The sequence below is a fragment of the Argopecten irradians genome, chromosome 12 (assembly GCF_041381155.1).
Source record: "Argopecten irradians isolate NY chromosome 12, Ai_NY, whole genome shotgun sequence".
Classification (NCBI taxonomy): Eukaryota; Metazoa; Mollusca; class Bivalvia; order Pectinida; family Pectinidae; genus Argopecten; species Argopecten irradians.
Window position 1 is genome coordinate 2,532,564 of NC_091145.1, and position 25,258 is coordinate 2,557,821.

General features: G+C 34.2%; 1 protein-coding gene across 4 annotated transcripts in view; it reads left to right on the forward strand.

Moving 5' to 3' along the window:
• Positions 1–4,637: 4,637 nt before the first annotated feature.
• Positions 4,638–25,258, forward strand: part of LOC138336386 (uncharacterized) — a 38,488-nt gene continuing 17,867 nt past the window's right edge. For 3 of the 4 annotated variants that reach the window (XM_069285865.1, XM_069285867.1, XM_069285866.1), the window contains exons 1-9: positions 4,638–4,828; positions 8,412–8,486; positions 8,890–8,952; positions 9,186–9,236; positions 10,038–11,596; positions 11,786–11,987; positions 12,212–12,289; positions 13,319–13,435; positions 15,148–15,195. In XM_069285865.1, the coding sequence (XP_069141966.1) occupies positions 4,756–4,828; positions 8,412–8,486; positions 8,890–8,952; positions 9,186–9,236; positions 10,038–11,596; positions 11,786–11,987; positions 12,212–12,289; positions 13,319–13,435; positions 15,148–15,195 (2,266 nt within the window). In that variant the 5' untranslated portion in view covers positions 4,638–4,755. Of the gene's footprint in view, positions 4,829–8,411; positions 8,487–8,889; positions 8,953–9,185; positions 9,237–10,037; positions 11,597–11,785; positions 11,988–12,211; positions 12,290–13,318; positions 13,436–15,147; positions 15,196–15,945; positions 24,601–25,258 lie in introns of those variants that run through there. The other variant, XM_069285864.1, reaches the window with a different exon arrangement.

The window sequence follows — 25,258 nt, forward strand, 5'->3', positions numbered from 1 at the left end:
CAGGTCAGTGGCCATCTTTAAGACACATTTTGAACTTTTGCTCAAATTCTAACAGTGCCATTTAATGAAACTTGCCTGAAATGATCCTGACATGGTCCGGACAAAGTGTTATTATTTTTTAGGTTGATCCAAAATCCAAGATGGCCACCACAGCCGCCATCTTGAAAACACATTTTGAACTTCTTCTCAAGTTCTACCTGTGCGATTTAGCTGAAACGTGCATGAAATGATCCTTTCATGGTCCCAAACAAGTGTTATCATTTACGGGTCGATCCGAAATCCAAGATGGCTTCCACAGCCACCATCTTGAAAACACATTTTGAACGTCTTCTACACTTGTTCCTGTACCATTTGATTGAAATGATCCTGACACGACCTCGTTAAAGTGTTGCTACATTTCTGGTTGATACCAAATCGAAGATGGATTCCATAACACCATATCTAATAAATTACCTACAGTATATGACTATTACCAAGGTAGTCAGATGACCGTAAAGGCCCATGGGCCTCTTGTTTCAATTTCTTACAGATTTAACATCACAGGAAAAGTTCTGATGACTAACTTTTTCCAAAACTGCAGTTCAAAAGGAAAAAAAACCCTCTAAAACAAACATAAAAATGGTCATATATTAAAATTTTATAAAACATTCTATAAACATCAATAGAAGTCTATTTATGAGATATTTTTATATCACAAAAACTATTTTAACAGTATTGAAACGAGACTAAAACCTCGTGTTCCGACAGTACTATCAGATGTCTTAATTAATTGTCCTTATTCCTTGTTTTTCTTGTTTTCTGATTCACATCTATTTTATTTTACTCCTTTGTAATTTTGTTCTCAATTCAATTTTTGCTGTGCACTTTTGATTCCCCACACTACCATGTACCTAGTTATATCCTTAATAATGCACAGATTGTAGAGTATTCCTGTTTCATTTCCACTTTACTTTAATATCACATCTGTCTATGTGTGTAATCATTAATTAATTAATGTTATTCTGTATGTTTAGTCCCTACTTCATTATTGAACTCTCTTTTTCTTTCTAGTCTATTAAGAACATGAAGTAATAAAACAACTGGTTTATACAATAGACATGGAGTGTTTGTCTTATTTACATGAATATCAGGCTTTACAACTAAATATTAATTATAAAACATTTTTATTGATATCTCGAAATCGTTAGCGCACTTTTAAAATTTTGTGTCTGAAAATACGTGCAGTTAGCAATTACTAATAATATGTATTTATTAGTAAATTAATCAACCAAAGACAGTCATTGATTAAATGTTTGACTAAATAATGTAAAACCACTACATTATTTATCTCAGAAGCTGCATAGACAATAATTTTATTACAGCCTTGGAATGATCTGGCGGCCGCGGAGAAATTCCTGCGTGGGAGTGGTCTGGCCTGTTTGGCCGACAGCTTGGTGTAAACGTACGATCGAGATCAACTGAAATAATACACACACGTCTGGTCCATTTAAGCTTGACAAAGCCAGCAAATTACTTTGTACGCTGAAGATTAATTGCTTTTGTAAGTTTTAGCTGGTGTTTACATTCGTATTGAAGAACGAGTTATTTTGTCAGATCAATCATCAAATTGCATTGAGATGTACGTGGTTTCCTTAAATAAGGCTTGACATAATTAAAGACTAAGATGACAATGCACCTAATATAGAAATCAATTCGGTGAACTCTGACACGATGGAAAATCTCATTTCAAGTAGCACTGAAAATTTCCAGCTACCCTAGCGTATATGTAGCTGCCTGCAGGACTGTTCAATGGAAGCCGGGTGGTGCCACATATATAAAGCACAGGAATTAAAAAAAAATGCTGTATGTAAACAAATTAGCATTTGTTGGTCAAGATTTCATCCGTCCATTTTATTGTCGACTTCGAAATAATGTTCAGCATGCTCAATGAAGTGAATTTATTATGCTTATTACTATATATAACTTTGTATTGTTTTATTCAATCAAATATTGTCATTGCTTTAGATGCTCCATCGCCGACGAATGGTGTTTTTTCTCTATAAAAAACAGCAGACGAATTAGTATTTTTTCTTCAGTTACAAATGTTGCATTTTTGTGTTACAGTTCAATTATTCAAATGATTATGTTCTGTCGGCGGTGGAGTATCTTTAATAAATATTCAATTTCATGTATGTTGGTTAAGATAAAGTAACACTAGCGAAATTTTCTTTTAGATATAATCTAATAAGCCAACTTCTAATTAGTAAATATAACAAATGTCCAACATTACCAACCAAGCGAATGTTGTCTGTGCTACTGTGATTCTCTATAAATGTTGTCTAGAAGAATAAAAAATGTCATTGTCATGGCTATGTACATGTATTTCATCAACCTAGCTATTATATACGTATAGTGACTGTGGGTAATGAGCCGTACATCCTGTCTTTATATCTAGCTAGCTGTCCTAGGATATAAAAATGTCGCAGTGCGACGACGAGGATCAGGTGACGTACAATACAAGAGGGACGCCAAATAAATTACACGTCGATATATCTAGTTATTATATGGGAGCCATAACCTGTAACAAACCCTAAAATAAAGGAAAACTCTTAATTCAATGACAAATGTGAATACCAGAAAATTAGAAATAAAACAAATTATATAAAATATCTTTTAAAACTCTTTAGTCTTGCAATACGGTACCGGTAATGCTATCAATATCATAAAACACATATGTTATAACACTTATTGTGACGTCACGGGTATAACGTCATATTCGCATGTCTGTCGTGATAAATCGGATTTTATCTTATATGTTTCTGGATAAATGAAAACGTCGCATCCGAGCCTGTTTTGCTTCTCTGATACAGAAATAAGTTTTGTCTATATTCCATTAATTACTTATGTGATAAAAAATGTATTCTGATGCATCTCACTAATTCAAATAAGCGAGTTCAGCAATAAGATTAGGCGAACTAAAGTGACATCACTAATACCATTTTTCGATAGGTGATTATATATGCCATAAGTAGGCGAACATTTTGAAAAACCTGATCCTCGTCGTCGCACTGCTATTTTTCTTTCATATGCTATTCTTTCTTCAGTAATCTATTGAAAACCATCGGGTTTAAGGAATTAAGATGTGGAAATCATTCAAATGGACAAATAAATATTATATAACTTACAACAGCGTATTCATACACTGTAAATTCTACTTTTAATGCCTTACGAATGTTTAGATGTTATCATGTACCTAAAGAAATTACTTCACAATTACTAATAACCCTGTAAACATGTGAAATGAAATTGTAGATCACAATTTTGCTTCATGGTCTGACCGTACATAATGTATATACTAATTTCACTCCATTTTTGACAGTAATATCAAAAATCAATTTCAACTCTTATTTAAATAAAACTTATGCATAATAATTTTAAGCATTGCAATTCTCAAAATGTTGGTAGTTTTGGTGGTGATTCATGAGTAGAACAAATACGGCACATATACAACTAGCTTCAAATAGCCACACGTCTTAGGGTAAGTGAATGAGATGTATTTTAAGACTCTTTCATAGGTGGATATGAAGGATAGATATAGGGATATTCTACCCGAGGGTCACAAAATGTTGTAATACACGATGCTTTCCGACGTTTTATTGCAATTTAACAACTATAATATTCTGCCATTTTGAAATAAATTCGAAGAAATCCAACGGAACTGAGAGTCAATTTTCCATACATGAAAAATTACGTGATATTTTCAACAAAAACTCCGTTATATGCATCTTTTATAGCACATGTAAAATCAGTCAAGTTTGTGAAAAAAATGTTAAAATTTTACCGAGGAAATAGACATTTTGTTGACGCCTTGACGTCACGAGGCTTTATTGCACGGGTAGCCATGCAATACAGCCTCAGGCGAAATGAGTGTATTGCCCTAGACCAGCCAGTATTACACTCGTAGGTATGAAAGAAATATATATACAGTTGCATGATATATTTTCGGTGCCTCAATTGCTAGATTATCGTCATAAAGTAAAAACAATGACTCCGCTTTGTCTACAGGTGTACCATCCATTTTGCAGTCAAACACAAAGAAAAGCATTTCTTTTGAACGTTTTATGTGTTCAAATGTCACACCATAGTATAATAGGAAATCAAGTAGTACGAGCAATGCAACAGAAAAATAAAAACAAAAACGTTTTTATCTAGAGATGGCTGTAAAATATGGGTAAAACACTGAACAGGTAGTTATTAGTATGCAGTTAAGAAATAGGTGTTTAGGCAAAAATAAATAAATAAATGTCTGTTTAGGGTTACATTGGCAAAAAAATAGGGTCGGTAGGTCGGGAGGATTTTTTTAGTGTCTTTCACTCTAAAATAATGGCCGGAACCTAAGTCTGAGATTGAAATCCCGACTTTTAATTTTTTTTTTCGTAAAAAAGTGAAAAAGGTAGGGTTGGGGGTAAAAAATTAGGGTCGGGCGGGTAACCCTAAACAGACATATTATTTTTTGGCCTTATATACATAGTTTTAAATATACAACTAATTGTATCACTTTCTCTCTTTGTTCCTTATAGGGTTCCATAATCCTTACAATACAAGGAAGGGAATTTCCAATACCCAAAAATAGAATTAAAGAGCTAAAAATACACCCAATGCAAGTTGTGGATTTCCACATTTGGTAGAAAGGAGTGGACGCGTTTTGTTTCTTGGAGAAGAAACCACTATTTTTTACAAGTTTTTTTATTTACTTCTTCATCCAAATGCAAGACAATGAAAAAATCGAACATGACGCCTGCAAAAGTTTGGAATAAGGTGGGAAAATTCGTGAAAAAACCTTTCAAAGGTAGGTGTACACTATTATTGAAAATGTTTACATAATGGAATTTAAATGCATGACTAATATACAACTGTATTTGCAGTATTTTTATCAAATGATATTTTATGAAAAACAAGGATTTACATTTCAAAACAAAATATTTGTTGTTGTATATATTGCATTGCTTTGATGGAAAGAAACTTGGATTCTATATTGCATTGTGTTACATGCACGCATTAGATTAATAATAGATCGAGATCTACGTTTTTTATGGACAAGTAAACTGGAATACACATGTATGCTATTTTCAGAATTGTTCATACGAAATCCAGTTAATCATTGTATATGTGGTATAACATGTAGTACTGTGCGTTCTATTTTCTTTGCTATTCACAGCGCCATCTATTATATATTATGAACTTGTTTGTTTTGTAAATATTTGTTTATCATCATGTATGTGAAATTCTGAAGCAATCAGATATCAATCCAACTTTACTTACATGTTTTTTACTGGTCACACACGCACGTTTGCAAATCAGAATATTTCTCAGACATTTGAATGGCTCTACTTGATATATGTCGCCCGGTAAACTTGTACATATAGGTGTTTTTCAGTAACGAACAGTCTAAAAACTTACACACACATACACACACCCTCACACTCGCACACACAATCACACTAAGTGGGTATCTGTGCATATTACAGATGAGTACGAATTAGTTTAAACTTTAATCCCTCAGTGTACGTGAACATGACGACATACATACGTTACAAAATGGCCCACGTCCAAAATGAAAACTGATATTCACCCATATACACAGATTGATTAAGTTGCAGTGACATATTTATATAATTCCAAATCAAACGGTGTTCAACTCGAAGATCGAACATATAGCAGAACAGTATACCACTAGGTAATGGCTGCAAAATTGTCGCCGCGGCAATGAGTCATGGTCTAGAAACGTAGCCGACGCAGGGGACGAGCTTGTATTTAGGTCACCTATATTTAGCATAGCTCTATTGCCATTTGGTCCTTTCAATTTAATCTTGGAAGAAAAAAAAAACCAATATGTATGAAAATTACACTATCTACTGAAGGTATTGTACCAACATATACGAGATTAAATCTAATACCATCACAACCATCCTGGAATCTTAATTCCATCGCTTATTACCACAAAACACTCTCATTATCAAAATTAACATTACTACCTTTTCATGTGCGTTTTATATTTTTTTATTATTTCTTTTTGTTTTGTTTTAAATCACGACTTATGGTTGCAATAGAGGAGCAATCGTCGTGCACTTGTACAAAGAGTAATTAAAAACATCAAACGCTTTGAATAGTTTGATATTTGACAAAATGGTTGTTTTTTGCACAAGAGTGTTTTCTCAGGCATTGTAAAATGCACTTTGATAAGCAATAATTATTCGCTTGCATAGATTTTTCAGAAATCCTACCATTTTTACAGATTTTTAGCTCACCTGCCCTGATATTGGGCCTGTAACATGCATGGATGCTGGGCTTTCAAGTTTTTTCAAGTGAATGACCTTGATCTTCATTCGAAGGTTCAGGGGTCAAATAGGCTGACATCTGAAAATATTTTTTTCTTAATAACTAAGCGGCCTAGGGACCTGATATTGAGCTTGTGGCATGTTGGGATGAAGGGCTACCAAGTTTTGTTCAAATGGATGATATGGACCTTCATTCAAGGTCATAGGGGTTAAATAGGCTCAAATTTCAAACGACTTCTTCTTAATAACTAAGATGCCCAGGGACCTGAGATTGGGCACATGACATGCTGGGATGGAAGGGCTACCAAGTTTATTCAAATGATTAATGTTGACGTTCATCTAAGGTCACAGGGAATAAATAGGCTTAAAGGTAGGATTGCAAAATCTGCCCACGCTCCTATTTTTCTTCTTCAAATCTTGCAGTGTTGTAGGTCTAGGTACATTGCTACTTTATATGTGCTTTTTATCTATTTTGCGTTTTTGAAAGGACATAATGGGCCTAAAATGATGTTTTCTAACAATACTCTGGGTACCTTTTGAACATATTTTTCATTTTTTATTAGTTTTTTAATGAAAAATACTTCATTCTTTAATGTATACTCATTTATAATAATATTTACTAATTATTTTGACTACGAATGGAGTTTTCACGCAAAAAATGTCAATTTTTTGAGAGAATAAAAATTTAGGGTATTGGGTTTGCATCAAATCATTTTAAAAGCACGCCATATGTATAATCTTATAACAGAAACTTAAAAAAAAAAACGAAATCTGGGAAAATAGCATTCAGCATAAAAAATGCTGAAATGTAGCCAGTGAGGATTTTCTAAAGAAATCAAATTTGTCATAGGTGACTGTAAATTCAAAATTGGCCATAGCTACTATAATAAAACAACAATTAGTGAAAGAATTTGGTAAATTAACGTGTATTCCATAAAATAAGTGCATTCTTCCTAACAGTACAAAAATGCCTAACAACTAAATAAGCCCTTGGCTGAAACAAATAGTTTCTCTTTTAATCTCAGAAATTAAATGGTAATTAGAAAGACATTTATGTTCATTCGCAACCAAAACTCAAAAGATACAAATTAAGATTGTCTTTCCCTCTTAGGTAGACAAAAACTATTTGAAATTTAATTTATGTAGATTAAAGAACGAAACAGAATTACATTTGATTTTCAAACAAAATAATTTTTTAAACTAAAAAGAATACCAACACCACAACAGCTTCAACCTTAATTTTGACTAATCAGGGCCCTTAATTTTTTTACCATGACAACAAAGTATTTCAAAACTATTACTATCGTATTCGGCATAACTCTTAAGACAAATGCACCAATTTTTGCTTATATCTTAAACTATTGAAGTTTCAACCAATCAGAGTCGCTATTTTTGTTACCGTGGAAACCGAGCATTTTAGCTGAAAATATTAACAAAACAGCGTTCTGTTGCTACCTGCACTCGCTATGATTAAATCACCCTGTTTTCCCGGATTTTAATTTTAAAACTAATTTACACATTTCCTGTGAGTGTTTTTAATGCAGGGCAAAATTGTGGACACCACCTTTAATTGGGTGAAATGAGATGACAAAGAGCAGCAAAATTTCGTATTCCATTTTTCCCAAAAGCATTATTTTTTTGTATGATTATCTCAAACAAAATCATCCGTTCAAAATCTGACTGAGATATAAAGTATACAATCTACTCAAATATTTTATGATTAAAAATGTAGAATGTTTAACAAAGAATGACCTATTTTGACATATTTGTGACGGTAGTTTTATTGGAAATGAAAACAAAGATTTCAGGCCATTCGAGCCTTTTTAAAATCACAAAAGTAAAAAAGTAGTCTGATTGATGTAAGGGCTAAAAGTAGTCTGATTGATGTAAGGGCTAATATATGTCATTCTATATCAGACTTCAGTTGACAGTTAATGTGAGATATGATAATTTATATATATTTCCCATAATATGTTATTGCATAATGTCAAATAAGTAATACTAAATTTTGTCAAAGCAGGATGTTTTAGGAAAAATATTTATATATGAATGCCGAATCAATCTTATCTTTAATAAAATATAATTTTCTTTTAGTACTAGGAGCATTGTCATTCTGTGGTGCGGCTCAATGTCGACGAGATGAGTACGAGTCCAGCGCCCCTCAGAAAGGTATGAGAAAATGGTGTAGTAGGATTTCAGAGCTAATGATGTTTATACATGGTTTTATATTTACATTTTCACTGCAGTCCCACTATGTAACCTTACCAAGCGCAGTTGGCAGTAATATAGACAATGTACTTCAAGCGCTTATTATGACGTCATTATCATTGTGACGTCACAATTGTCGTGCCAGCGATCACGGAAGACGGCTGTTCAAATGGCTGTTCCATTCATAGGCATGCGTGTAAGGTCTTTTTGTAACGTTTCTCGTACTGAAGTATATAACTTTCCAGTGAATATTTCCAAATGTTAAATATGAATATTATGATTTTAGAATGTCATCAAAACAGTAAGCACTTTCATTTTCAGCAGTAATAACTTCATACGATATTTTGTTGTTGTTTCTTTTCAGATTTGCCATATTACCCAAATAGGAATTTTGATCAACAACACTTTTACGCAGACAATTTGAAAGGTATGATACATACATTAATTCTTAGTATCTTTAAACCAAACTATGAACGAAATTATGTTACGTTAATCGATTGATTAGAACGGATTTTCGTAACGGATTTTCTTATCTTAAAATCTAACACTATATAATAGTTTTGAATGATTTTTCATTATTTATTGTATTGAGGTTTTGTGTGATTCTATATTGTATTTGTGTCTGCGTTATTTTTGTATTTGCGTCATTCTCATTCACAGCGACGAAGCTCACCAGTCTTGTTGAAGATAAAGATATCGGGAAAGGCATTGGTAATAATAACTAATTATGAAAAATAAAGATGAAATCGAATATTGTAACAATAAATATTATAATGTTAACGTTGGCACCAATTAAAACAATGATAGATGTAAATCAATACATGTGTCATCAAGTCAAATAATGATGCAATCGATTGATATAATGATAAAAGAAAATAATACCATGACAAAAGAAAATAACATAATGGTAGAAGCAAATGAAATATTGGTCAAATAAAATAAAATATATAAAAATGAAATGATATACTGATAAGATCAAAAAATATAATGATAAAACTATATAACACAATGAAAGCACAAATCCATATCGTATACATGAACCATACGAGACAGCCATGGCGTTTCATAGTTAACATTTAACATGGATATAAGTTTTTCGATTAAAATGTACGCCAAAAAAGTTTTTCCATTTATGACCAGTTTATGCAGACGATCCCTTGGGTTCGTCAAACCTGTTGCCTTTTGAGAAATCATTTTAACGTAAAAAGTTTAAAATAAAATAAAACAAAATTATAAGCACACTAGATTGATGGGTCCACTAAGGTGACATCGATGTATCAGCACCGGTCAGTGCTTTTCCTCCGGATACTCCGTCTTTCCTTCACCAGCAAATTTGGCGCGGCCTGACCCTGGCTATTAATAGGACGTTAAACTAATAAAACCAATCATCCCTGGTTTATGAGTCCGTATAGATAAGGCGCTGTGCCGTTCCGTTTGTCGACATATATATAACCACTTATTTAATGTATTATAATTTTCATAAAATAAAGCGGAGAATCTTTCTTTTTTCAGACTCCATAGACCTACAGGATGTGCTGCACCCTGGAACTGATTTTGCCTCTATACTGTTGTATGACGCTTACGTCCCGACATACAAGCCGAAGTTTTTCCGGACCAGATCGATACGATCTATAAAATCTATAACATCAGCACAGTTATTTGGGTTTGACAGTTGTGGAAATACAGCGTCAGAAACACTTCATACGCCAAATGACAACAATGTCACAGATGTTGAGGATGACATTGGAAAGTTCGATACTGAATGTCAAAATCAGATACAGGCTGATACTAATACCACTGATGAAGAAAGATTCACAGAGGTTCCTGATGTTAACTCAGTTGAAGAAGACCACATTTGTGAAGCGCAAGATGCCCTTACTTCACTTGAAAAATCAGATTGCATTCTACAAGAAGTGAAAACCTCTGCGTTGGATAAAGAGGAAACAAGCGTGGTACAAGATATCACCGTAATCAGCATGCGAAATTCTCCTGTATACCACGAAAATATGAAAGAGTCAAAGGAGGAAAATGTAACTGCCTTCTCTGCGGATGAAATTCTTCTTGTTGAAGATACAGAAGACGCTTCAACTGACTCCATGGGTATTGATTTTGCGAGAGACGCGTTGACAGTAGATGTACAAGAACATTCCACAAACGCAAATTCAGATGCCATGTACGAGACCTTAGAGAAGGTTCAAGATGAAATTAACACAGTAAAAACTGAAACTGCGATAACAGAAAGAACTAACGGAGAATCACATATACTAGATGTTAGCGAAAAAACGCTGAAGGTCAAAGTAATTAGCAAAATCAAAGAAGATTCAATTACTAATTCACCAATGACCACTGACCAAATCGAAACCAGTGGCACAGATGACAAAGATAAATCATATCTAACACAGATGGCAATGCCAAATACATCTGACCATAGAACGAACTGGAGAAAAGATGTAACATTTGGTGAACTGAAAACGATAAAACAACATTTCTTGCATATTGAGGACGTTGATTGCTACGGAGCTAATAGAGTTGAGATGTTCGACAACCAAGGGCACAAAACTGGTATTTGTATACCTGGCCCTGTAAACAACATTTACGACGACAAAAAATATGAAAAGTATAAGAAAGCAACTTCCAGGAAAAAAGTCCCCGACGAACTCGTAGAAGCGGACAACAAGAGTTGTTTCTTTGTAGACGTTGAAAACAACGCAGAAAAGGATGAGATGTTAGACGTCCACCTGGACACAACTACCAACACGACAGGAGATATCGATGGCAACCATGTTGATTCATCGAATATGGAACTAACTATATTCAAAGAAACAATGGAGTCCGATTATCCGGATAAGGAGGTTGAATCTTTGGAATATAGCTATGTCGATGAGGAAACAAGAGTAATGACTATGGTAATGTCGAGCAAAAGCACCCAACGTCCCACGGAGGAAATCGAGAGACCTACAGCTTTGTTTGATAATGGGCCGAAGACCTGTAATAAAGAATTTAGCACGCAAATCGCTAAACCAAATGCGCCAGCGAATATAGTCGGGATGCCAAGTACCTTGAAATACTTGGTAAGTCTTATAATAAAGAATTTGCTATTGAATGTTTTTGTACATTTTTCAAAAACAATTTTGAAATAAATTTAAGAAGTTTATGGTTAATTCAAAGCCAATTTCAAAGTTAACCAATGGTATATAACCTTTGGTTAACTTCGAAATTATCTTTGAAAGTTTTTCTATTACTTTTGTCAATATTTCCAGTTACCAATCTGTATGCTTGTTAACGGTGCTGATGGAGCTCGATCTCACCAGGAACCAGACAACAATGGATATAACCCTGCACAACTTCTCGCTTTTATTGACCTGTTAGAACATTATGTCCCGAGGATAGTGTATTTGTTGGGGATGTACCAGTTACTTCGCCGGAATGGACTACCGATATGCCAACGTCTTCGAAATCTCTGTAAGTCTAAATATAGACGGAAAACGAGGTTTTCTAAGAAGGTACTGTTGTTTATAATGTATATAAAACTCGAGTTATTTAATTTCCAACTTTTGAAAAGACATGTTTTTTTTACACTTTTATTATGGTTAGATATCAAGGTAATATATTTAGGAGCATATTACTGCGATGTGAATAGTTCTTTTCAACATGATTACAATAATTCTTTCGTGTATCTGTTGCAGTTGAAAACCGTGCATTTCTCCCCCCTGGTGGTATTTTGCTTGATGTCTACAACGTACGCGGCTTCGCCATCCGACCAGGTAAAGCTAACATATTAAATCTTCAATACCGCACATCAGGTCGATTATAGTGATTATGTTCCCTCTTGAGTGAAGCGAGATATTCAAGACTACTTGGAGAGAACTGGGCGAATAAGAATAGTGTACTTGAACACACTTCCCCCTAAAACAATTCCCCCATAAAAGTTCCAAAATCTAAATACAACAAAATAAATGATGATAATAATAAAATAACCACAAACACACCCTCACTTAAAAACAAACCTCACACATCACTCCATTTAAACATTTAAACGTGCAAGCTAGAGTCATTCTCGTGTGATACATGCAGGGGCGACACACATTTTATTTAGGTTTCTTCACAGTTCATTTGTCCTAGTTTCAATGTTATATTTTTTATTCAGTAACATTTTATTACAAGGCCCTAAAAAACCCACAACTTAATTAGGATAGTATTTCGATTGATATTAATTTATAATATAACTTCAAACAATTGGTTACCTTTTCATTCGTTTTCAAAAATGCTATCGAGTTATGATCTTGTTTTTCGCTTCCTTTTATCACATACGAATTCCGGTTGAATCATGTTACATGCAAATTTCATACAATTAAAGTATGTTCTAAAAGGAATATCACATACTTGTGTTTATTCCAACGAATCAGATGACACTTGTTTATTGTGCGGACGTATGCATTTATAATTCTTATCATGTGGCCATGATTGCCTCGTTGGTTTCTTGATAAATTGGCAGACTGCCTTGAAAATTCTGCAGTCTATATTGTCTACACGGTTAGAAATACTTCTTTGCCCAATAAGTACTATGTGAAGATATTTGACTCCTATCGACAAACAGATGGACGGTAGTAAGCATCCCGCGTTACCCGGAATATTGTTACACGGCATATATCGTTGATATTACTTATTTTCTCCTTTTATTTCTGTATGATAAAAGTTGATTGAATCTACTTCTACAATTTGAGTATAATATTGCAATAAACATGATCATTATCAGGCTGGGTATAAAATGTTCATTGAATTGTGAAATAAAGGTGCCGTAGGCGGGACAGTAGCAAGAGCCCTCCCTCCTAGACTCGACGGCATCCAAGTCGTACCGCCAGGAAGGAGACCAAATGGAACAGTGCAAGTACATGCGCCAAGAAATCCAGGTATATATCGGTAAATAGGTGGTTAGTTATTTTCCGTCGTTGTATTTTATAGAGTTACCTCCCTTGCTGTAGGTTTCCACTGCAGCGTCATTATTTTTTCATTGAAAATTATGTCGTTTTCTATGAAAAATATGATGTTGCGCTCGCAAACACACGACATCGTAATTATTGCGTATTAACAAGGGCATATAACTCAGTAATATGCAAATACGGAATGACTAATTTAGATATTTTAATTTAATTCTTTATTGATCCATATCAATGAACATGTAACAGGAATGGGGATATTCAAGCCGGGATCGAACCCACGTATACAGAATGAGAATCCTCCGAAGCTAGAAAACAAGCGTAACATCAATGTCAATGTGTGTTTCACGTAAACATTACCGAGATTCGTTGCTGCAATATATGCTGCCACTAATCACTAAGTCATAAACTGTACTGTGCCGTACCCTCTTTGCCATAGTATCATTCTACTCTCAAGTCGTAGGCTTTGTATTTTATCTTTGTTTTAATCTCGATTTTACTTCGCTGCAGAGATCATACTTGTAGTTTGACACTCTATCTTCTCTTTTGACGGGGCCGCGGGGGCTGAGTGGTTCCGATGTTCCGACAAGATATATGACCACCAGCCCTCCACCACTGGATTGCGAATTCGAATCTCTTGTAGGGTAGTTGCCGGGTACTGGCCTCTGGTCGGTGGTTTTTCTTCGGGTAATCCGTCTTTCCTTTACAAACTTAAAACGTTCTTGTGTGACCCTGGCTGTTAATAGGACTAATAAAAAACTAATTAAAACAAGAAAAACCTTTCTCAGGGGCGTAGGAAGCGCGGGGGGGGGGGGGATTGCCCCCGTTCCCCAGGACGGCGGAGGGGGCAAACATGTCTTTTTGCCCCCCCCCCCCATTTTCGCCGAGTGAAATTATCTTAAAATGCACGTTTGAAAAGAAAAAAGGGCCCTCCTGCACATTTTTGTACTTCATTTTAGAAAATTTTCCGCTTTGGGGCGCGTTTTTTAAAACGTTCAAGCACGTAATGTTCAAACCTTTTATAACGCAAATTCAATACACACGAACTAGACTAAGATTGTCAATCAAGGGATTATACTATTTCAGAAAATGCTTCTTAAAAGATTACTTTGTTTAAATGTCTTAGCAAGACAATCATTCATTATTGTTTTGAGTTACACAACAATGTGCCGATGGTGCCCCCCCCCCCCCCCCCCCAACAACAACAACAACAACAAAATCTCACGCCTTCGGTGCTCGCAAATTTATCAAAATGCATCGTAAAACTCATATCAGCCATTCTAAATCGTAATTTTTTCCGAGGGAGACCCCCAGAACCCTAAAACACCAAAATCTCGCGCTTTCGGCGCTCGCCAAAATACATCAAATTACATCGTAAACGTCATCTTAGTAATTCTAAATCATAATATTTTTCCAGGGATACCCCTGACCTCCAAAACTAGCACGGTAATTTGCGTATTCGTTAATTTCCTGTTGGCGACGCCACTGTCTATAGATGTGTACAAGTATCTCCTTTGGGTGCGGGGCGCGCGAGGGGAGGGAGGAGTAACGAAATATTGAGGACCATTGCCCCCCCACCCCCTATTACGTTTCATCTTCCTACGCCACTGTTTCTCTTATGCAAACATTTTTGTTGATGACAAACTTGGTCTTATATTAAGCCAAGCATTGTTTATTTATTGTAGTTCGTATGGTGAGAGTTTTACCACCGCGGATGGAACAAGCTGTAGAAGGTAGGTTAATTCAATCTAATTAAATTTAGATCTTCTATGTCGCTCTCCGTACCGTCCGCTTCTACAATTAATTGTAGGTTACTTTTATGGCTCTCTTTTTTAGCAATGGATTATGTTACAACGTCAGTATTTTTTGTATAGATTAGATCATAATCTTTTCTTTTTTATCAAAATTGAAACATTTATTTCAGTAAAAAGATTTAATTTCCAAGAATGGTTGCAAGTTGCTGTATAATATAGGTTTGTTACGCAAAATAAAGATTCTGCCAATCAAGATATCGTGTATACCATTGCTGTGCTAGTAACACGTCTTTATTTAGGTTTGTGGACGCAGTACAGTGTTCTTGCTGCAAAATATTTTAAAGTCTTGAATGGGTATGCGTGTTAACATTTTGGTTACTGCATTGTTTATTAAGTACAATACATGCGCAATACATACAGTTACTTACATATTATACGATTTCAGTTGTGTAAAAAATTATAAACATTGAAAGGAACTTTCAAACTCAAAATGTTTTTTGTCCACAATGAGCTAGTAGATCTTCATGCAATTATGTATAAAGGTTTATGACACATCATGATTCGTTAAGGAACGTTCATATTCTGCATGTGTATTGTGGATTTTATGCATAACTCTCACTTGGTGATGACACAGAATACCACTTTTAGACTTTTGTATGAATTAAACTTGATTTCACTACTGCTTTTGCCACAGTGTAGTGTACAACTAATCCATTTATTTTGTTTAAGCCACCGAGGAATCAAACCAGGCAACTGAACCATCAGAAATAGTCCCAAGTGGCCGTTAATTCTTAGATAGTTTTATCTCATAGTTGAGCCCATACTCTATAATGAATTTGAATATTTGTCTAATATATCAATTTGTTCGGTACTTTGAAAAAATTTAGGAAAAAATGTATGATTTGTACTGAATATGTAAATCAAACTCTTCAGATCAAACCAGGGGATCGCCAATGTGGTATGTAAGCCAGAGGCTTTTGGTTTCGTGTTGGCATCGACATTTTCAAACACTTCTTTAAGTCTTTTAATCATTTTCAGAACCACACAAGTTTCCTTTCTAGCCATTAAGAACATCTACAATATATTGTTATAGTGAGCGAAATCATGAATATTACATGTAAGTCATACATAGGGCTCCGATTATATTTTTAAGAAATCAATTAATTTTATGTACATTTATTAAGAGGCAGCTTAATTTGATATTTGCATTTCTTCATACAATGTATACTTGCACACTCAAAACCTATTCATGTAAAGTATACCTCAAGTATTGATAATTTTATTTTTAAATAGATTTAAATAGCGCTCCAACATGAATTACTATGATGATTTTAAAATTGTGCAAAACAAATGTAAATCGATTAACTGGATGCTTTCAAATACTGTTTATTAACTTGAAAATTAAAAAACCTGTCTTATCACAGTAATAGATAGGTATGAATAAGAAACGATAACAACCAAAGAAATAGTTATGTATTCTCAAAACCGATTAAATAACAGCAAACTTAAAAATGTAATGGGCAAGGAATATGCCATGTTTTCCAGGGAAATAAGTGTTATCTAAATATGAAAGTCATTTCGGAAGTAACTCATAACTCGTATATCCGAAAACGTTATTGTTCATATACGAAATAATGCAGATTTGTTCACGTTCGAAGAAACATTTGTAAAGAATTCATACCAAAAACGTTTGACATTACTATGGCATGGAATAAACAAAATATCTGAGACTTCATGTTGGTAAGGAAAGCTACATGTATTTAAAATAGTTACTTAAAGTTATATGTGCCGTAACTGGGCTAAAATTTTGACAAGTTAATTTTTCTTCATTAATCTATTGAAAACCATAAGGTTTGATGAATTTAGCTTGAGAATCATTCAAATGGTTTCAAATATCTTATAAAATGCTAGTTACAACAAAGATATTATATACTGTAAAATTGTTCTTTTTATGCCTTATGCATGTTTTCATATGAAACATACAAGCATAAATCCCTGTACAATTACTCATAACACTATAAAAGTGTGACATGGAAATTATTGACAACAATTTAGCTTCATATTCTGAGCGTATGTACTTGTTTCACTTCACTATAGATGAAAATATAATAATATTGACAGTACTGCCAGAAAACGTTTCAGCTCTTAGTTGTACTTGTAAAATTGAAATCAATGCATTAAAAGTACACTGATTTTTAAATTATTGGTAAATTTTGGTGATGAATACCATATCGGAAGCTCATCTTGATTCGTGAATATGAAATATACGGCACTTTAACACAATTAGCTAAATTATTTTACGATAAACACACTGCTATCTACATCAGAGGTTAATGATAAAATATCTGTATGTCATGTTACATTTTAGGAGGAATTGTATCCATAATGTGGTTTTGGCAAAAAAAGAATGTTAAAAAATCATCAAAAATATTATGTGACATTTATTTTTTTTCAATCTGGGACTAGTTTTTATTCAGAGTGTGATGAAAGAAATATTTGCGAACAATGCTTTATATGATTATGTTATTCAATACGGCAATGACGTTTGACAATGTTTTATTGAATCTTATATACCCGTAAATCAAGTTTGGGCATTTATGAATGAATGTTTTTAAATTGCTACAACCGACATTAACTTTGAAAACGATTTTTTATAATGCAAAATATATATCCTTGACAAAATGAAAATTTTAAAATACATTTTGAAATACACATTATACAACAGTCGCATAAAATGAATGTGGCCATGCATGATGTTGTAAGTCAAAATGACAATCGTATTCCGTATTTGCATATTACAGAGTTATCTGCCATATCTGCCCTTGCGGGTAGGTATTGATTGCGACGTCATGTGTTTTCGAGCGTAACGTCAAACGTTTCGGAGAAAATGACGTGAATTGCGCTTACAAAATAATGACGTAACAATCGATACCTACCCGCAAGGGAGCTAACTCTGTAATATGCAAAGACGGAATATTTATAGACAAAAGAAGTCCGAAGAAAATAAACTAAAGAAACCGACTAATATTAAACTTTCAGCAAGTTAGTTGTAATACTTGACTATTCCTTAAAGGCTAGAGATTATACTATGACAATTTTACAAATCATAATTATATTACATTTTAATTTTTTCATTTTTGTGACTTTTGTTACTAACATGACAATTATGTTTCAAAAGGTGTTATCGATAAACCTAAAACGCTTAATTCTCTGGATTATATGATTCCTTATCTATTGCCATGACTTTTTATGAAATCTATTTCCCAGCTTTGATTTACTTGCTCTTGCGTTGAATTCGATCGGTCATAATCATTATAATCGCTATTTGCATATGTAGAATGTCTTCCCACTTTTAGAACTCCTTATTTAGATCTGCATTGGTTTCAGGATTAATGTGTCAAGATTATTTTATTCGGTCTATATCTGATAACCATCTAAAAAAACCTTCCACTTTCCCTAACTTCATTAATTTGTTTTTGCAATTAATGATGGCTTGTAAACGACCAATACATATTCTACTACAGCTAATTAAACATAATTTACATATATATACAAATACGTAACCAAATCATCAAACACACAGTATTAAACATAGTTCTCTACACCAAGCGAGATAACTCGAAAATTCACTATTTCTGTATCTGAATTCTGTTCTATCGAACATTATAGGGCTTGAAAATGGCATATATAAATTTGCATAAAATGTAATAATAATTAACATTTTTACCAATTCATTGTTAATTTGTATAATATAAAAATTATTAAAGGCTTATATTTTGGATTATATTTAGTTTTTGATAAAAAATAAATAAATCGCTACTTAACATAAATACAGATTTTGTACAGAAAACGTGTCAAACTATCCCGCGAATATTTGGGGTTTTCATAGAATTTGACTAATTGGAGGCATTACCAAAGCTAAATTAGCTTATGCAATAGTAATTGAACTAAATTCGAACTAAATTCTCTAATCTGTAATATTTCCACCATCAAGAAGTGAAAAATATTACAAAGTAGTAATATCTAAAACTCTAAACGAAAACTGAAAACTCATATACTTGTAGGCAAATAAAATTAATTTGTTTAATCCAATATTGTGGAAAAAATTAGATGTTTGAAAAAATTATGTAAATAGAAATGGGAATGTATATGATGATTTATATACAAAAATATAATGTTAATATTTGTCAACTAATCTGCAATCTAATGACACTTGAGATTCGATGTTATAGTAGTCAACATATAGGAATGATAAAAGCTGTAATTATACATGTGATTGTTAACTCGCGTTTTAGATATAAACTTAAGCGAATTGTTTTGTTCATAGTTGTAATGCCGAAACATTGATATGATAACTCAAGGGACAGCAAAAACCGATTATGTAAACGTTACGTCAGGTAAAATAATCGCCCCAACATGACGCACGTGTTTAGTACGTTAGAACTTAATCGTTAATGGTTTGAATAAATATTGTGTCAGCGGGATCTAGCAAACCATGATAATGAACAAAGGAGATAATTGATTAGTACAACTGTACTTCTCTATCTATTGTCACGTGCCATAAATTGCGACCCCTGAAATATCTGACTGATACATTCAAGCTTTATAATTAAATGCGTCTCCTAAGACGATTAAATTATTACAAAAAGTAAGCAACATTTGTTTAGCATCACAAGAGATATCTTCGTATTCTTTTTTATTTGTTTTAAAGTATCATAATGTAATAAACCTTAACCCGAATTTAATACAAAAATAATGACAACTGTTTCCTCCTTCCACCCTTTATCATTCGTCTGGCATAAACACTTTCGATAGCTTTTAGAAATCAGTGAACTCTCAGTACTCATAACTAATGACACGTTGAAATGACGTTAAGTTCAGTTTTCAAGATCAGGAAAATGGTAGAATCTGATAAGTCTCTAAATTAAATGGTGGTGTTTTTATTTGTGGGTACCTATTTGAGATAGTGAAATCCGGTATCCATGATCCAAATGTATAACGTTTCGTATGGATCAAAATAACATGTTAAAGCGTTAATGATAATCTTTCCCCAATGAACAATACAAATCCACACACAAACATGTACAGAACCAAAAATAAATCCACAGGTATACCAATGTAGTGCATTCTACAACTGTGTGTTTTCTTAAATTTCACGAAGAAAGTTTAATATGTAAACAACGCTATATAAACATCATAAATAGCGAACTTTTACTTTCTAACATCAACAAGGTAACAGTAACATAGAATACCAGGTTGACCAGTACACTGACCCTTGCTTACCACCAGGATTAGACTTTAAACGAACGAGTGTTCAGGTAAAAAAATATTATAGAAATCAAAATACGTTTTCATTTATAGCAGATTATTAACAGTCGGAGTGGCATCTGCGCAATTCTTGATTGAATACTTTGACACATTGAATTAAAATTCTAAATAATATACATGTATTGTCGTACAAAATATATAGGGCAAATGTCAATTTGAAAGAAGTGAAATATGTGTTTTCACAACAACTTTCTGTACAATAGAAACATATATTGCGTCACGATACTGAACTAGGTGACAACTACGTACATTGGTACTGTACATAACATTTATTTCACATCTTGCATTAGAAATCTTCTATGAACATCCATAATTCAAATACCGTTCATAGTTTGCTTGACGATCTAGTTCAAGAACTGCTTAAGAAAAGATGAACTTTCAAATATATATTCCTAATTGATGAAAATGTAAAACTTCGCGTTTTGAACTGTAGATATTTGTTTCCTCACATGTCTGTTCAGTGTACCAACGATTACCCTTACCCTCCCCAACTCAGTATCGTTCCTTTTGAAATTACATCCCTCTGACACACCTCTCAGGTATACGAATTATATGATACAACGACCACCAGCATTTTTTATTTATATTTTTATAAAGTCATTTGATTTTATCTGTCTTATATGAAATACCTCAGCTGACAATACCATCTATATTGCCATATATATGAACGAAATTTAGGGAAACTTTGTGAGTTGTGATAATTTGAATACTTCATAGTATGTTTTGTGGCAAAAAAAAAAAGAATGCAGAGAAGAACTATTTTTGGAACCACATTAGGTGCTTCATACCCAAAAGAACCTTGGGACTAGGCTGGAGTTGACTACGTGCGACTTATCTGTGCGATTGAGTGTTAACATATCTACTCTACCAAACATGAATCCATAATATTTGGAATTCGATTTAATGAATCCGTGTTTTGATCTGAAGAGTTTGATTTATAATTGATATATAAATATAGATAAACAATAGGAATGGGCTCCTATGCTTGTAGTTTCACTTTGTTAATGATAAGTAGTCGCTGCCTGATGCTGAACTTTCAATTCTTCTTAAATAACGGATATCAAAGCAACTGTTTACGCCGACTGTGGTTTTTATAACTTTCGCTTTCGTTAAAAACACACGTCAAGTAGATGTATCAAATTCAAGTTTTATTCAAACATTGTACCTTTGACACGTCATTGACAATGTTGTATGAATAATGAATAATTTCTAAAAAAAACCAGTTGATAGTGCTTTAAATTAAGTTAATTACGCAGCAATAACATGCAGTAGGTATATGTTCGACTATTCTTCTAATGTATAGCGCTCCCTTACTAACCGCCTGTATTGTTCAGGTATATGGCTTATAATTGGCTGAAACATTTCTTTGATTCTATGAAAAAAATAACATAGTTCATTTTGCACTGCGCTGCTATTCTGTTAATCACATTTCATCTGCATATTATGAAATAATCATTTTCATGTTTGACAAAATATAATAATAATATAAATAATATTTCATATAAAATGAGCCACCTAATTCAAAAAATGGATTGGTTGTGTTTCTCTTGGTAAGAACGGATATTCTAGGGCTAGATTGATGGTGTTTCTGTTAGTTCAAACAGATACATGTAGGTGAGGACTGGATTGTTTATTTCTGTAAGTATGAACAGACAGATGAGGGTTGGCTTGTTTTTTTCTGTTAATATGAACAGACAGGTGAGGGCGGGATTAATATTGTTTCGGTTAGTGCGAACATATAGTTGTGGGCTGAATTAATGGTGTTTCTGTTAGTATGAACAGATAGGCGAGGTCTGGATTGATGGTGTTTCTGTTAGTATGAACAGATAGATGTGGACTTGACAGATGGTGTTTCTGTTATTAGGAACAGAAAGGCGAGGTCTGGATTGATGGTGTTTCTGTTAGTATGAACAGATAGATGAGGACTGGATTGATGGTGTTTCTGTTATTATGAACAGATAGGCGAGGTCTGGATTGATGGTGTTTCTGTTAGTATGAACAGATAGGCGAGGTCTGGATTGATGGTGTTTCTGTTAGTATGAACAGATAGGCGAGGGCTGGATTGATGGTGTTTCTGTTAGTATGAACAGATAGGCGAGGTCTGGATTGATGGTGTTTCTGTTAGTATGAACAGATAGATGAGGACTAGACTGATGGTGTTTCTGTTAGTATGAACAGAAAGGCGAGGTCTGGATTGATGGTGTTTCTGTTAGTATGAACAGATAGGAGAGAACTGGCTGATGGTGTTTCTGTTCGTATGAACAGATAGGCAATGATTGGATTGATGGTGTTTCTATTAATACGAATAGATAGGCGAGGGCTAGACTTATTGTGTTTCTGTTAGTGCGAACAAATAGGCGAGATCTGGATCGATGGTGTTTCTGTTAGTATGAAAAGATAGATGAGGGCTGGATTGTTGGTGTTTCTGCTAGTGCGAATTGATAGGCGAGGACTAGACTGACTGTGTTTCTGTTAGTGCGAATAGATAGACGAGGGCTAGACTGATGGTGTTTCTGTTAGTGAGACCAGATAGTTGAGGGCTAGATTGATGGTATTTCTGTGAGTATAAACAGATAGATGAGGACTAGAATGATAGTGTTTCTGTAAGCATGAACAGATAGGCGAGGCTGGATTGATGATGTTTCTGTTAGTATGAACAGATAGGCGATGACTGGATTGATGGTGTTTCTGTTAGTATGTACAGAAAGTTGAGGATAGACTGATGGTGTATCTGTTAGTATGAACAGATAGAAGAGGACTGGATTGATGGAGTTTCTGTTAGTATGAACAGATAGGCGAGGACTGGATTGATGGTGTTTCTGTTAGTGCGAACAGATAGGAGAGAACTGGCTGATGGCGTTTCTGTAAGTATGAACAGATATGCGAGGTCTGGATTGATGGTGTTTCTGTTAGTATGAACAGATAGATAAGGACTGGAATGATGGTGTGTCTGTTAGTATAAACAGAAAGGCGAGGTCTGGATTGATGGTGTTTCTGTTAGTGCGAATTGATAGGCGAGGGCTAGACTGATGGTGTTTCTGTTAGTGCGAACAGATAGGCGAGGGCTAGACTGATGGTTTTTCTCTTAGTATGAACAGATAGACGAAGGCTGGATTGATATTGTTTCTGTTAGTGCGAGCAAATACGTGAGTGCTAGAATAATGGTGTTTCTGTTAGTGTGAACAGATAGTTGAGGGCTAGATTGATGGTATTTCTGTGAGTATAAACAGATAGATGAGGACTAGAATGATAGTGTTTCTGTTAGCATAAACAGATAGAAGAGGACTGGATTGATGGTGTTTCTGTTAGTATGTACAGATAGTTGAGGATAGACTGTTGGTGTTTCTGTTAGTATGAACAGATAGTCGAGGTCTGGATTGATGGTGTTTCTGTTAGTATGAACAGATAGGAGAGAACTGACTGATGGTGTTTCTGTTAGTATGAACAGATAGAAGAGTACTTGATTTATGGTGTTTCTGTTAGTATGAACAGATAGAAGAGGACTGGATTGATGGAGTTTCTGTTAGTATGAATAGATAGGCGAGGACTGGATTGATGGTGTTTCTGTTAGTGCGAACACATAGGAGAGAACTGGCCTGGCTGATGGCGTTTCTGTAAGTATGAACAGATATGCGAGGTCTCCATTGATGGTGTTTCTGTTAGTATGAACAGATAGAAAAGGACTGGAATGATGGTGTGTCTGTTAGTATAAACAGAAAGGCGAGGTCTGGATTGATGGTGTTTCTGTTAGTGCGAATTGATAGGCGAGGGCTAGACTGATGGTGTTTCTGTTAGTGCGAACAGGTAGGCGAGGGCTAGACTGATGGTTTTTCTCTTAGTATGAACAGATAGACGAAGGCTGGATTGATATTGTTTCTGTTAGTGCGAGCAAATACGTGAGTGCTAGAATAATGGTGTTTCTGTTAGTATGAACAGATAGGCGAGGGCTGGATTATTGTTTCTGTTAATGCGAACAGATAGGTGAGGGCTGGATTGATGGTGTTTCTGTTAGTGCGAACAGATAGGTGAGGGCTTGATTGATGATGTTTCTGTTAGTGCTAAACAGAAGTTAGGCTGATAGTTTGATACGTGCTAACAAATACTTGATGATGGGTTTCTTGCTAACAAAATACGTGACGGATATCGTGCTAACAAATACGTGACGGATATCGTGACGGAATATCGTGGATATCGTGCTAACAAATACGTGACGGATATCGGATCGGACGGTTTTACATCACATACAATAGGATAAGATATATTTCCAATACGCATATTGATCGGGGATATCAAACTTATTAGTCAAATGTTGCTCACGTTTATTTGTTTTATTTACATGCACTTTGAGTTAGTAAAGTGTACGTAGTACAAAGCCAAAACTTATACATACTGTTGTCGAAAGACAATCGTTATTATATAACTCTCTTTTGGCAACAACATCACGTATACATAGATTAAAAAACCTAGAATGTCTGGTAAATAAAATACTTTAGTTAGAAAGATCTCTTAAGATGAAGTTCTATTATATAAAACCAGTTGTTCCTTCAAGTTGAAGATTAGACAAAGTGTTATGTTTTGCTGTTAACGTAACTAGATCTTGTCTATTTTCGAAAGGTTTTAGATAAAGCATTGAATTGCATCAATGAAAACATTTCGTTATGTTGATATTGCAGATAATGAACGATTTCGCGACCTTATATTTTAACCGGCTTTT